Source organism: Littorina saxatilis, linkage group LG17, assembly GCF_037325665.1.
Source record: "Littorina saxatilis isolate snail1 linkage group LG17, US_GU_Lsax_2.0, whole genome shotgun sequence".
In the NCBI taxonomy this organism is placed as follows: domain Eukaryota; kingdom Metazoa; phylum Mollusca; class Gastropoda; order Littorinimorpha; family Littorinidae; genus Littorina; species Littorina saxatilis.
Window position 1 is genome coordinate 52,206,993 of NC_090261.1, and position 15,343 is coordinate 52,222,335.

General features: G+C 41.1%; 1 protein-coding gene across 2 annotated transcripts in view; it reads left to right on the forward strand.

Moving 5' to 3' along the window:
- Nucleotides 1-5,737: 5,737 nt before the first annotated feature.
- The window catches only part of LOC138953885 (uncharacterized), a gene marked incomplete at its 3' end in the record, with an annotated part of 13,044 nt that continues 3,438 nt past the window's right edge, over nt 5,738-15,343 (forward strand). Inside the window, 5 exon segments of one of the 2 annotated variants that reach the window (XM_070325849.1) lie at nt 5,738-6,349; nt 6,957-7,132; nt 10,399-10,727; nt 12,233-12,385; nt 14,280-14,471. In XM_070325849.1, the coding sequence (XP_070181950.1) occupies nt 5,969-6,349; nt 6,957-7,132; nt 10,399-10,727; nt 12,233-12,385; nt 14,280-14,471 (1,231 nt within the window). 2 annotated transcript variants of the gene reach the window in all.

The window sequence follows — 15,343 nt, forward strand, 5'->3', positions numbered from 1 at the left end:
TCTGCTCATTATCATCCAACAACATTGTTTTATCTTTCTTTATCAGCTGTGTGTCTGGAATCCCGGCTTAGGGGGGTTGAACTTAAATGGCAGGGCATTAATTTACAGAAACTGTAAGCAAGGATAACGACTTGCAGGCAATTTGTTTGTTTGTTTGTTTAACGCCCAGCCGACCACGAAGGGCCATATCAGGGCGGTGCTGCTTTGACATAGATAGATAGATAATTTATTGCCAAGTGTACAATACATGAATGAACATAAAAAAATACACGAGGAAAGCAGCTTGCTGTGTGATAAAAACAAAAATAAATAGCATTTATACATCACTGGCGCATAGCATCATACATACATGGGTAGGACAATTTGGTATCACAGTAACTAATACATACACTATACAGACATGGTGAGAACTTTGAAACTCTAAGAGCTATCGGAACCCCAATAAAAGTACGCAGAATAAGATAGGATCCCCCCCCCCACCCCACTATCAACTACCGTAAGAACTGAACATGTTCCATACTGATAAAATGTACCTCTAAAACAGCACATAAAAATAAACTCTTCTAACACATCACAGTGGTTAAAGAACAACTAAAACTACTAAAACTTACTAGATGTGTATTCCGGTAATATAACCAGCTGCTAAAACATAGTCTGGCTTCATCGCGTCACAGTGGTGTCACCATACTAAAACCCACTCTATATATCACAGTATGTAATGTCAGCTACTAAAAGCATACTCCTAGAGCATCCTAAAACGTGTCACAATCTGTAGAGTTCATTTACCGGTTATTAAAAGCCAGGACAGCCTGGGGGTAGAAACTGTTTCTGAGTCTTGCCGTACGGAAGAAAGAGGAAGACACACAAGACAGAAGTCGCAGCACAGGCTTCATGTCTCACCCAGTCACATTATTCTGACACCGGACCAACCAGTCCTAGCACTAACCCCATAATGCCAGACCCCAGGCGGAGCAGCCACTAGATTGCCAATTTTAAAGTCTTAGGTATGACCCGGCCGGGGTTCGAACCCACGACCTCCCGATCACGGGGCGGACGCCTTACCACTAGGCCAACCGTGCCGGTACTTGCAGGCAAACAAACATGTGCAGATTGGTAATGTTGCAGAAAACAAAACCAATTTGTATGTAGATAAAATTTTAACCTGTTGAGTTAAAGAGCTTAAATTAAAAAAATCAACAAATATTTATCTACCTGAGGTTTTACGAACGAAACTAAAACAATGTGCTCTGTGTCTATGTCCCGTATTGTGAACTCTTTCTTTGTTGGTTCTTGTTTGGGGTGTTGCAGGTAGCTCTGTTTCCTCCTTGGGGATGAAGCTACCAGGGGAAGGGATTGTGTTGGAGGTGCGGGTAGAGGGGTAGCCCTCCCGGTGCTCCCCCTTGGACCTCCCTAGTCTAGGACCCTGGGTCTTCGCGAGGTGGCCATTGTGGCGTAATCCCTCCGGACTAGCATAACGTTTCCCTATCCCAAGACCGACCGTGCGTGGTCTATGACCACACCCTCTACGAGGTGACCCTATCAACTAGGCAGCGAAAGCCCCTAGGCGAAACACGGCGGATCTAGAGGAGAGAACCTCGATAAAAAATTTGAGCTGCCATGAAGACGGAGCATGTTGGCTGAGGACAGCGGGCAGACCTTCTGTGCCGACACCCATCTACAGGAGAAAACCAGGCATGCACGCATCAAACCCAACATGGCCATACAAACGGAAAAAAAAACGGTTCTTGTTTACACTATCCCTACCAAAGCAACCGTCAGCAGGGTGAAAAGATATTCTCGGCGGGGTGTTTTTTCTCAGAAGATGAAATCAATGTTGCAGGCCGAAAAGTATGGGGTGAACTTTTCTACTTATAAATAACTAATTCGATTCTTCTTTGTTTCTGCGTTTTTCGAAAATCATTGCAATTCCTCAGAATTCTAGAAGAGAGTGTTTCAGCTGACATTATTTTTATGTTCTAAATGGCAATATTGATTAAATGATGTGAACTGTGAACTTGAGCACACTTCTTTTTTCCTGAAAAGTAGAACAGATAATCGAGGCCTGTGAATGTTGTTATTGTCATGAGACAGAGAAGCGATGGAAGATAGAGACTTAGACAGAGAATATACTGTGAAAGTGCTGCTTAACAAGTTTCTATTTGGTTTCCTTTTTCTATTTAGTCAAGTTTTGACTAAATATTTTAACATCGAGGGGGAATCGAAACGAGGGTCGTGGTGTATGTGCGTGTGTGCGTGTGTGCGTGTGTGTGTGTGTCTGTGTGTGTGTGTAGAGCGATTCAGACTAAACTACTGGACCGATCTTTATGAAATTTGACATGAGAGTTCCTGGGTATAAAATCCCCGAACGTTTTTTTCATTTTTTTGATAAATGTCTTTGATGACGTCATATCCGGCTTTTCGTGAAAGTTGAGGCGGCACTGTCACGCCCTCATTTTTCTACCAAATTGGTTGAAATTTTGGTCAAGTAATCTTCGACGAAGCTCGGACTTCGGTATTGCATTTCAGCTTGGTGGCTTAAAAATTAATTAATGACTTTGGTCATTAAAAATCTGAAAATTGTAAAAAAAAATAAAAATTTATAAAACGATCCAAATTTACGTTTATCTTATTTTCCATCATTTGCTGATTCCAAAAACATATAAATATGTTATATTCGGATTAAAAACAAGCTCTGAAAATTAAATATATAAAAATTATTATCAAAATTAAATTGTCCAAATCAATTTAAAAACACTTTCATCTTATTCCTTGTCGGTTCCTGATTCCAAAAACATATAGATATGATATGTTTGGATTAAAAACACACTCAGAAAGTTAAAACAAAGAGAGGTACAGAAAAGCATTCTATCCTTCTTAGCGCAACTACTACCCCGCTCTTCTTGTCAATTTCACTGCCTTTGCCATGAGCGGTGGACTGACGATGCTACGAGTATACGGTCTTGCTGAAAAATGGCGTTGCGTTCAGTTTCATTCTGTGAGTTCGACAGCTACTTGACTAAATATTGTATTTTCGCCTTACGCGACTTGTTCTATGTGCTTATTTTTGCCGGAATTAAACGCTCCCATTATTTCACTTGCTTTTTCATTTAGTTACGTTTTGAGAAAGAGTTTTCAACAGAAAAGGGATCGACACAAGGGTTGTAGTGTGTGAGTGTGGGGCGGGGGGGGGGTGCGTGCGTGCGTGCGCGTGTGTGTCCGTTTGCGTACGTGTGTGTGTGTGTGTGTGTGTGTGTTAGTGTGTGTGTGTGTGTGTGTGTGTGTGTGTTTGTGTGTGTGTGTGTCTGTATGTGTTTGTGTGTGTTTGAGTGTGTGTGTGTGTGTGTGTTTATTTGTCTGTGTGTATGTGTGTCTGTATCTGTGTGCAGCGATTCCTGCAAACTACCCCACACCTATTTATAAAACTTTGCATGTGAGCTCTACCAGTTCCTACCCCACCACATTTTTCTTCGATAAATGTCTTTGATAAGGTCTTACCCGGCTTTTCGTACAAAAGTTGAGGTGGCACTGTCACGACCTTTATTTTAATCAAATTAATTGAAACTTTGTTCACACAATCTTTTATGTTATCAAATGATTTGTTATCATAAATAATACGCAATTATGCAGAATTGTACATTTCCTGTCACCATTTCCTCCCCCCCCCTCCCCACCCCCCCCCCCCCCCCCCCTTTATCTTTTTGTTGGCATTTACTCTGTTGGCATTGTCTTTGCTTTACTTGTTAAGTAAAATTTGAATCCAGAACTCTGCCAGAAGCGAAAGTCATCTAAATGCCGCTCCACTTCTAGTTCAGCGCGCGTGTGTGTGTGTGTGTGTGTGTGTGTGTGTGTGTGTGTGTGTGTGTCTTTGTATGTGTGTGTATGCGCGAGTGTGTGTGTGTGTGTATGCGTGTGTGTGTGTGTGTGTGTGTGTGTGATTGAGTTCGTGCGAAGTGTTTGTAGTGTGCAAATCAGCAGTACATGCATGAGCAAGTAAGGTCTCCCAACAAATATCGATCAGTAACAAATCCCTCAATGAACGCCCAACACAGTGAGCCTCTGGCTTTCGAGGGTTTATTCGCACACAACGTGGTTAGAGAGAGAGAGAGAGAGAGAGAGAGAGAGAGAGAGAGAGAGAGAGAGAGAGAAAGAGAGAGAGAGACAGAGACAGAGACAGAGACAGACAAACAGACAGACGGACAGAGACAGACAGACAGACAGACAGCGAGAGACAGAGACAGACAGACAGACAGACAGAGACAAAGACGCAAGACATTTTATTAATTTTACACACGGTTCATTTCAAGGGTGTGTGGATGGGGAGGGGGATCATTTGTACAGGTCACATATTTTCACGCATATTCGAAAAGCTCTCTCTCTCTCTCTCTCTCGCTCTCTCTCTCTCTCTCTCTCTCTCTCTCTCTCACACACACACACACACACACACACACACACACACACACACACACACACACAAAGACAGAGAGATATTGAGAAAGAGAGAAAGAGGTATATAGAGAAACTGTGCGAGAGTGGGAGAATGAGAGTCGCCTCTCGCGCACCTAACGCAAGCCAGCAAAGAACGTGGAGGATAGCGACAGAGTTGTCTCCCGCGGGCACTTGACGCCGGGGGGAGGGGGCGGGGGGGGGGGTATCGATAGGTGGGGGTCGGGTTGGAATCTGAGCTCTCGCGCTTAATAATAAGATAATAAAGCTCCCCTCCCACTCCACCCCCAGCTATACTTCCCACCCCGTGACAATTAAATGCCTTGGGTGCCAACCATACACACATTTTGAAAAGGGACATTTTTCAAACGCTTCTAGTGTGAAAACGCTTTGCTTTTGTCAAAGACCTGCAGTACAGTTCTGTCAAGTCAGCAGAAAGGCGCCGGAATGTCAAGCACATACACAGCCATGCTGACAAAAGACTCCACTGCAATGGTGACACCAGAACGCATGCACTTACACGAACCCGGCCTGTCATGTTGGTCTTCTGATACCTGTGAAACAGTTCTGCGTGCGCCTGACATGTTCCGTGTTTCTGAAAGAGGCTCACTTGTAAATAAAAATTGAAAAAAGGATAAAAAGAACAAAGAGAGAGAAAAAAAATTAAGAAAAACTGAAAAAGTCACCTAAACTCAAACTTGTCTCGGTCATGATCCACGTCCCTTTTCACACATTCCATGCGATATTTTACTCCTCGAAATGACCTTAAACGTGATCGGGGCCATCAGAGAAGCAATTTTTGCATCTGTTATTATTACATGTATCATTAATTGATTTGCTGCCAGGAAAGATTTGTAAACAAAGCATTTTAGGTAATCACCCGAATTGACAACTTGCACTTGATGTACGAATACACCGCACACACATTGTTTGTTTTGCTGTTGTTCTTATTATTATCTCGTTGTTCATTGGTTAAAGAAAGTTACCCAGGACGACAGCTGACGTCCTACGGGCAGTGAACGGGTTATTATTAGCAGTACATTGTAGTACTGTTTACTCAGTAAGTGGAATACACGATCGTTGTTATACAACACGTGTACTCAGTTTTCATTCAGCAGAGTTTGTCCTGAGATTTGCACAAGACATGCATGGCTGATCTTTCTTTGATTGCCCTACCTTCTGGACAAAAACATGTTTACACCTTCAGTAGCCCATGTCCTTTGCATCCAAACCGAAAGTCCCTTCTCGAGAACGACTGGCTGTCATTCACTCTCACTCGATGTCAATGCAATGAAAAGCGAACCGACCGCAGTGAACGTCAAAGCGTTTCGCTTTTTAGTGTTGTAGAAAAAAGGGAGTTTCCAAGTGGGTCAAAAGGTGGGAAATGGTTTTGCAGGTAAAGGAAAGCAGGTTGAATCATGATTTCTCCTATCATTTTCGTTCGCTCGCAATGTGATTCTGTGAAGCTTGGAGAGTAACATGTGTTAGTTTTCTTATGTGAACAAAGCGTTACAACTCCGCAAACATGGGGTCGACTTTCAGCCGCAAAATAGAAGCGGATCTGAAAAAATGTTCAGACTGGGACGGCGACAATAAAACAGAAAACAAACGAAAATTCGAGAAGCTAGTTGTGAAGATCTTTACGAATCTCCAAACGAATGACCCGTTCGAGAGCAAAATGGAGGAAAGGAAGAAGGCGGGCGACGAAATGGCGAAAACGGACTCGATTCAAATCATTTGCGATAAGCTTGCTGATTCGTTTGAAACCAAAGAAGACCTTGAGTTTGTGGATAACGCGCTGGTTCTGCTGCAAATGCTGACGGAGCCCGAATGCAGCGCTGATGTGTGCAGTGTGGTTGCCCTTCATGAACGTCTGCTGCCCTTGCTGGTTTCCAGTATGAACAAGGTAGGTGGAAATAAGTGGTCAACATTGTTCACAGCTGTTGATATCTCATCAATTCCAGTCTCGCTTACACTCCTCTAGCTATGTTCTTTTCCTGGCTGACTGTCTTTCCCCTTGTTGTTGTTGTTGTTGTTGTTGTTGTTGTTGTTGTTGTTGTTGTTGTTGTTGTTGTTGTTGTTGTTGTTGTTCACCATGTTTTCCTTTCTCATTTCAGTCATGCTTAAATGAACAGCAAGCTCTTTCTTATTGTCCTCTTCCAGGCAGTTGTTGTTGATGTCATCCTTGTCGTCGTTGTTTTTATTGTTATTGTTGTTCTTGTCGTCGTGGTTGTCGTCGCTGTTGTTGCTTTTTCGCTTCTCTTGTGTTTGTGTGTTTGTTTGTTAGCTTGTTGTTGTTGTTGTTGCTGTTATTGTTGGTGGTGGTGGTTGTGCTGTTGTTGTTGTTGGTGGTGGTGGTGGTGGTGGAAGTGGTGGTGTTGTTGGTGGTGGTGGTGGTGGTGGTGTTGATACACATTCTTTGGTCGTGCTAGATTCCAAAAAGTATTTTTCAAAACAAGTTTAAAAACAAATTCACGGAAGTTACAAATGTGTTTGTGTGTTGTTGTTTTCAGAAACCTCAAAGCCTAGCCATTATCCACAACCTAGTGGTTAATGAAGCTGAGCTCAAGGACGGTTTAGCGGCCAAATCAGAGAGTCCAGTACAGACCAAAAATCAATTCAGATTACATTTAAATAAGATACAGGAGAAACTGCAGCTCCTCGCTAAATCTGGCGATGAGAAAACAAAGTAAGTTTGTTTTTTGTTTTATTGGGGAAGCTCCAATAACCTCTTAGTTACCTTTAACACTATTGCAGTCATTCCCATTATTTCCACTTCTTCCAATCTTAATTCGTTTGCCTGTTTGACCGTTTAATAAAATGATGCCTGTTACGTCTCGGCTATTGAAGCTTTTGCGACCAAACCTAGAGATTATTTAGCAACAGTGTTTGTCCATTGCTTTACGCACGACATTCGTAGCTGATTTTCCTTTGACCGATCTGCCAACAGAAAGTTAACATTTCCAGTAACACACATCCTTTGCATATGAACTGAAAGTCATTTCTCGAAAATTACTGTCATTCACTAGTATTCGAACAAACCGAGCAGTCGAAGACGCAATCGTGATCCCAAAATTAAACTGCCTGTGCAAAATTAGTTGAAGAGTTCAGACATAATCATGATGTCCCTCTCTACGCCGCTATGTCTAAGAACTGAACAACAGAAATTGTTTTTCACCCATGGTACTTAATACATGATAATTAACTCACAAGAGAAGGGAGCCATTTTACACAACCTTGGAAGGGGAGAGGTTTCACTGATGTTCATCATTGATCATTCCCTCTTCGGTTTCTTCTTGCAAAAGTAGGTTAAAACTCGTTTAAAAATAAACCATGTGAAGAGAAAGATTATGCTTTAATAAATCATGTCTGTTGTTTTTCTTCTTGTTGTTGTTTGTTCTTGCAAAAGTGGGTTTGAAATCGTTTCAAAATAACCTACGTGAAGAGAAAGATATAATTTATAGGTTACACACTCCGAGTTCTGATTATACCCAATATTGACGGACTGTGTGATGATATCTTCTGCTATGGTCGAAACAGACCAATAGCAGAAGATATCATCACACAGTCCGCCAATGTTAGATATATTGCTAATTCTCTGGACATTTTGTATTTACTGTAAAGAAATTACAAAAGTATTTGTCTCAGTTTTGGCTGTTCCATATTCCTCCCTCTGATTTTTTTTTTTCACTCTTTTCTTGTACTTTTTAGTATTTCAAAATGTCTTTTCTTTCAAAAAGTCTTTAGTCACTTGCTCAACTAAATTCTGGGATAATTACATTTTCATATATATTTTTTTGTTTTTAATTTTAGGTGTTTTTTGTTTTTGAAGTGGGGAAGCAATAAAGAGGTCGTCGATATCAAAACTGATATCGACGGAAATGTCGTCGATATCACTTTTGCACTGAGCTCAATTTTGCCCAATTGACCAATGGAAATCCACGTAACATATGAAATAGCAATATTCTTGCATATTTTCCCGAGGGTCGATTTTCATGTATTACCGAGCCTTTGGCGAGGTAATACATGAAAATCGACCCGAGGGAAAATATGCAAGATATTCAGGACGAGGTGTGTAAGCTATTTATCCCATTACTCCGACGTTTTCATTAAAAACACTTATTTTTTCCACTAAAACCTGCCCGTGCCTGTTTTCAGCTTGCCAAAAGCCTCCGCATTCGAAATTCATGTCAATGAATTCATGCGCAAAGATAGTTCCCATTTGTCAGCATAATGGACGGCGTCATTCGACTTGTATGTGGACATTCAGTCATTCATATTGCTTATAAAAAGGTCTGCTATCTGCTTTTACATTTTGAAAGTCATTTTAAAATATCCCTGTGTATATTTGACATCGGCTTTCGTTATACTCAATTCGGCATACCGGGTTTATATTTTTACCAGAATTGCGCACGATAATGGCAGCGCAACAAATTCAGTTCGGGTCGTGCTGGTTTGATCGTTGACCCAATTGCCAAGTCAGTTCGCATGCAGTGTTACTGTTTGTCAGTCGGGGATAGAAATGTTGGCTGTCATCGCGCTGTTCTGTTTTGGTTTTCACACGTGGATCACTTACATATTCAGTCGTCGGGTTTAGGTGAGCCAAAGCTTCAATACTTCGCCTGTTGCAGACGTTAAGCAATAAAGCTTGGAAGTTGTATGTCGGCACTGAGAGTCGGTCGCGGTACATCGCTTTCTACTTTGTCCCGGTCTTGAGTTTGAACACCTAAGGTTGGATACATCTAACACGTCACATCCTCTTCTCTTCCCCATATATCTTAACTGTATCTCCAACTTCTTTTCGTCTTCTTCTTTTCATTTTGGTGCCTCTCCCTCATTTGTCGCTGAACCCCGCAGTTGACTCGACTCGGATTCACACAAGCCCGTCTAGCAGACGACAGTTCGAACAGTCTTGAACAGCACGGTTGGAAGCAGATTCAGCTATCAATCGAAGCAATACACTTAAAACCAAAGCAAATAACCAAATGAGAAAACCTAACGTTTGATTTGACTCCATGGTGAGTCTTCTGATAATTTTTTGGGCGTTGGAATGGATCTCAACGGGTTTCCAGCCGTACGACAACTTTTCCAGAGTTATGCACCGCAGGCATGCCTTCGACAATCGATGTCAGGTTCAGATTGAGTTTTCGAACTACCAGGTGACTGGGTTGTGTTTTGATTGCGCTCTCTCTCTCTCTCTCTCTCTCTCTCTCTCTCTCTCTCTCTCTCTCTCTCTCTCTCTCTCTCTCTCTCTCTCTCTCTCTCTCTCTCTCTCTCTCTCTCTCTCTCTCTCTCTCTCTCTCTCTCTCTCTCTCTCTCTCTCTCTCTCTCTCTCTCTCTCTCACGGTTCTGTGCAGACGGCTGTCTGTGTAAAAATTAGGGAGTATCGTCCCTTGATCCTACTCGCGATGCTCGTTGAACATGCCTTTGACCATGCAGTCGCTTCAGCCAGCAAAATAATCTCGACTCCGCTCTTTAAACCAATGCAGAATGTGCGTATCGTATAAAGTATTCTTTATTTTCTCAATATTGACACATGTAGGCCTGTACCTATACGTGATATTGATTTTGACGCCACAAAATACTTCGGTCGTATGTTGAAAAAAGTAGTCCATCTGTAAACTCTGAATATGCAGATGACCTCTATAAATTATTCAATTGTACTCTGAAATCAAAGACAATGACCAACGACAGTTGAGATCAAAACTCGGTTGTGATGGGATATCCATATGGTTGTGATGGAATATTCAGAATAATCACTTCCTCAGCTAACAGAGACAAAGAGGCAGGTCATGGGATAATGTGCGTTTATTAATCGGTTCTGTTGTCTTTCTTCCCCATGTTGTGTGTTCTTGCAAAAGTGGGTTTGAAATCGTTTCCAACAAATACTTTTGAAGAGCAAGTTTGCCCCTTCAAAGACTGTTTCCGTTCATGTGTTTTTTCTTTCATTTCCAGGCTGTTAGCGACTGTTGCTCTTGCTTGTATCCGCGACTCTTCACTCGAACCAGACCTGGTACGGTTCATGTTTATTCATCTCTGTCTTGCTCTTGATGAAGACCAGAAAAACCTCACCTCGGACGACGACGACGACGACGACGACAAAGGAAAACCCGCGAAGGATAAAAAAGAGGGGAAAAAGAAACAAAAATCTGCGTCTGATAACAAGGAGGAAGCAGTTTCAGATAAAAAGAACAAATCCGCGTCGGATGACAAGAAAGTGGTCCTTTCGTATGACGAAAAGGAGCACAGGAGTAGCAACTGCTCTGCCACTGCAATGGAAAGAGGTATAAGATTTCTCTGTGGCTCAGACTTCTGTCACAAACCTTATCTACATTTGCAATTGAAGTTGAACATTCTCAGTTAATACAGTCATTTTTCATTACATTCTGAAGAAGGCAGTTTGTCGCTGCCGAAATACTGATAAAAAAGTACCAATCTGGAAACTGCTGTGTCCTCTTTGTGTTTACATTCTCAGTTAATGTCAGAATGTTCTGGTTAAGCGGATGAGTCACTAGTGTGATAAAGATGTTTTCGTATGTTTGTTGATGTAAGTGTTAAAGTTCAGGAGTTGACACTACTTTTAATAACATTTCTCTTAAACTTGACATGGAAGCCTTTAGTGTTAGCAACACCCTTTTCAGTATCAAAAGATACACCAACACAATCCTGTTCATTCGCTGAAGCATGCGGTTTTGCCCAAAGAGATGTATCCGTTTGTGTCTAATACAAAGTACAAAGAAAGTCAAATGTATTCAACAGATATGCTGTTCAGCTAAAGAATACATAATTTATCTTCATTGACCTGAAAAACATAGTTCGCAGCCAGGCAGTCTGTCAACTCAACTCAACTCAACTCAACTCAAATTTTATTGGCTTCAATTTTCACATAGAAGAATTTGTCTTGCGCTTGGGATTAAGACATAGGCAGAAAGTAAGAGTATAACATATAAAAACAGCATTCATATCGCATTTCATGTATCACGCACAGTAGTCACTAGTATAGGCCTAGGCCTACAGATATCACATTGTCCCTTTATCACACATGCAATTAAATAGTATCACATTTTCCACGTATCACACACAATATATACATTACATAACATACAGCAGGTTTCCATCTCCCGCGCCCCCCCCCCCCTCCCACACATGCATATCCTCGCACGTGCGTCGACTCCGTACAAATGACATCATCAGTCCATTAACTAAAGTGCACAATGACTAGTAGAGGGTACATGATACACAATACGTGCTCAACTAGACATATATATCTACAATATACATCATTTGATTCATTTTGGTATTACATTTCCTTGTGCATATTGAATCGCTTTACTAACTAAATAATGAGTTACTTCAAGTATGTATTACTAAGGTAAACATAATTCAGTTAAGATTTCTGTTCGCTTCAAGGATTACTTTTTGCCAAAAATAAAAAGGCTCCAATCGCCCAGTAAGGTACACATTTTAGGCTTGGAGGATTATCTTAACCTCATACTAGGAGTACCTTTTGTTTGAGACGTTAATCATTCAAATTTCCAAAGGTTCTTATTTGGCAATCTTTGGAGACTGTGATTTCCAGACGCGTTGTGATCGTTTTAGTTTCCGTCTTACGTTTTTTTGCCCTTGAGAGGGATTAATTGTACACGCTTTTGCCTGAGTTTGGGGGTTGAATGCCTTAGAATTAGTGGTTCTTTGGGAGTGGATTGTATAACTTTTGTTTTTAATGCTAATTCGATAGTTTTAATTAGCTCCTTCAACTTTAAGACCATTCCTGGTGCCTTTGTTTCAGGTGTGCGACACCAGCTGAAACTAGAAACACCAATAAATGCAGGCTCTACAAAGGCAGCCAAAGGTAACGGAACCAGGCAGAAGCTTATTCAGTATGGAATTGTGTCTTTGCTGGGCAAGGGTGCCATGTCAAAACTTCAACAGGAACGAACAGGTGAGCAAATCAGCAATATGTGACCCTCCACCATGAAATGAGTCGTATGTCACCTCCCGCGGTTCTGCGCTATGCTTAATATAAGTCCTGGGAGTGTCTGGTAACAGTGTGAGGGTCACCTTAGTCACAGGCTTATACTTCAAACAGTTTTCGCTCTTTTCCAAAACAGGTTTCACCACTGGATAGAGCATAAAAAACTCTTTAGGAAAATGTAAACATATGAAAATCATGCAAAGGTGACATGCGACTCATTCGGTTGTGGAGGGTCACATATTTGTTTTATCAATATTACAAAGTGTCCTGTAGTGTATCGTATCAATGAATCATTGTTAACATGAATGTGGCAAACATCAAGGCCAACCATTCCCACCCCGTTTCTTACCGCCAGGGCCCTCTTGGTTTTTGTATGTCTCTGATATCAAATTGCTCTTAATACAACAACAATTACCGCAACACAGTGGCCTAGTGGTTAGGCGTCCGCCCAGAGAGCGGGAGGTCGTGGGTTCGAACCCCGGCCGGGTCATACCTAAGACTTTAAAATTGGCAATCTAGTGGCTGCTCCGCCTGGCGTCTGGCATTATGGGGTTAGTGCTAGGACTGGTTGGTCCGGTGTCAGAATAATGTGACTGGGTGAGACACGAAGCCTGTGCTGCGACTTCTGTCTTGTGTGTGGCGCACGTTAAATGTCAAAGCAGCACCGCCCTGACATGATATCACCCTTCGTGGTGGACTGGGCGTTAAGCAAACAAACAAACAAAACAAACAAACAACAGTAATTGGTTACTTGCTTCAGAACAGTTTCTGGGGCACTCTTATACCAAATAGCAGTAGCATTACATCTTGAAAGAAGTACCACGATTTCTGGCATTAAACATTAGGGAACTGAGACTTTTCAATCTTATAATTTCACCTGAAATTGCTATACATGTAATTCGCTTAATTGATTATTAGAATATAATCGTGTAATATCATGACATATTCTTCTGCTTCTTTCACACAAAACCTTGCTGATAATTGTTTTCTTCGTATATTACAAAGTTGTTACAATTAAAAATGTGGCAGTTGATATTACTCTGCCTTCCCTTTCGTTTCTGACTCAGTCCAATACAACACAATATAGAAAATAAAACAAACACAGCATAAAGCAAAACAATCAAACGAAAGCGGTATTATCTCTATATAGAGAAGCTCAGTTGATGGTTTACAAAAAAGTATGTGACAGAAGAAAACGTTTGATAACATGAAAAACACTTCCATATGTAACACTCTCACAGTGAATTAGAGTAGGCCAAAAACCTCTCCCACGGTGAATTTGAGTAGGCCAAAAACCTCTCCCACAGTGAATTAGAGTAGGCCAAAAACCTCTCCCACAGTGAATTTGAGTAGGCCAAAAACATCTCCCACAGTGAATTAGAGTAGGCCAAAAACCTCTCCCACAGTGAATTAGAGTAGGCCAAAAACCTCTCCCACAGTGAATTAGAGTAGGCCAAAAACCTCTCCCACAGTGAATTAGAGTAGGCCAAAAACAAGACAGAATAAGATCGATGCTGAATCAGTCTCACGTGACCTCATGGGGTCTCGAGACCAAAAACAAACATCAATATTACCAAGGCAAACTCTAGCACAAACTTAAGTGTACAATCATCACCATAGCTCCATTGTAAGACACAAAATACTGTAAAGTACCAGAAAAGAAATTGTCATTGTAAATGTGCGATGTCAAAAGTTTAATCTTATTATTGTTTAAAAGTAAAACGTGTGTGTGTGTTCGTGTGTGTATGTGTGTGTGTGTGTGTGTGTGTGTGTGTGTGTGTGTGTGTGTGTGTGTGTGTGTGTGTGTGTGTGTGTGTGTGTGTGTGTGTGTGTGTGTGTGTGTGTGTGTGTGTGTTTCTAGCATGCATTGAGTCGCTATGGTACCTGTGCCGAGATGAAACCTGCAAACTTGAAATGGTTGAAGACGAGGCGTTTATTGATTTACTCTTCAAGCTGAATGGAAACACATCAGACCCCAGCTATGAACAGGCAGCATTTATTTTGACAAACCTGTGGGATCACCTGAAAAAGAAGCCTAAACATCTCTACCTTAGTAAGTATGATGAAATGACATGGAAAAAAAAACTTTTTGTGCTAAATACTTTCTTTATTTTTTTATTTTTTTTATTTGCTTATGGTTTTGTGTGTGCACAGCTGTTTTGTGTTGTTTTTCAGAACTTTTTTTTTATCTCTATGCCGAAAACTGACTTTGCACTTCACTTTCTAGGAAATACCTCACAATCCTAAATGATATTACCCGCTATTACGAGTTAGTCGTGTGACAGTACCCAATATTGACGGACTGTGTGATGATATCTTCTGCTATTGTCTGTTGAGACAGTGATATCAAAATCGAGACCAGATGTCGAGATTTTGATATCACTGTCGAAACAGACCAATAGCAGAAGATATCATCACACAGTCAGTCAATGTTAGATATATTGCTAATTCTCTGGACATGTTGTATTTACTGTAAAGAAATTACAAAAGTATTTGTCTCAGTTTTGGCTGTTCCATATCCCTCCCTCTGATTATTATTTCTTTTTGTTCACTCTTTTCTTGTACTTTTCAGTATTTTCAAATGTCTTTTCTTTCAAAAAGTCTTTAGTCACTTGCTCAACTAAATTCTGGGATCATTACATTTTCATATATATTTGTTTGTTTTTAAATTTAGGTGTTTTTGTTTTTGAAGTGGGGAAGCAATAAAGAGGTCGTCGATATCAAAACTGATATCGACGGAAATGTCGTCGATATCACTTTTGCACTGAGCTCAGTTTTGCCCAATTGACCAATGGAAATCCACGTAACATATGAAATAGCAATATAGAGTTTTCTTGCACACGAGACTGTAGATGTCTCACGACGGCGTAGCCGAAGTGAGACAGCAGCAGTCGAGTGTGCAAGAAAACTCTCTGTCACACGACT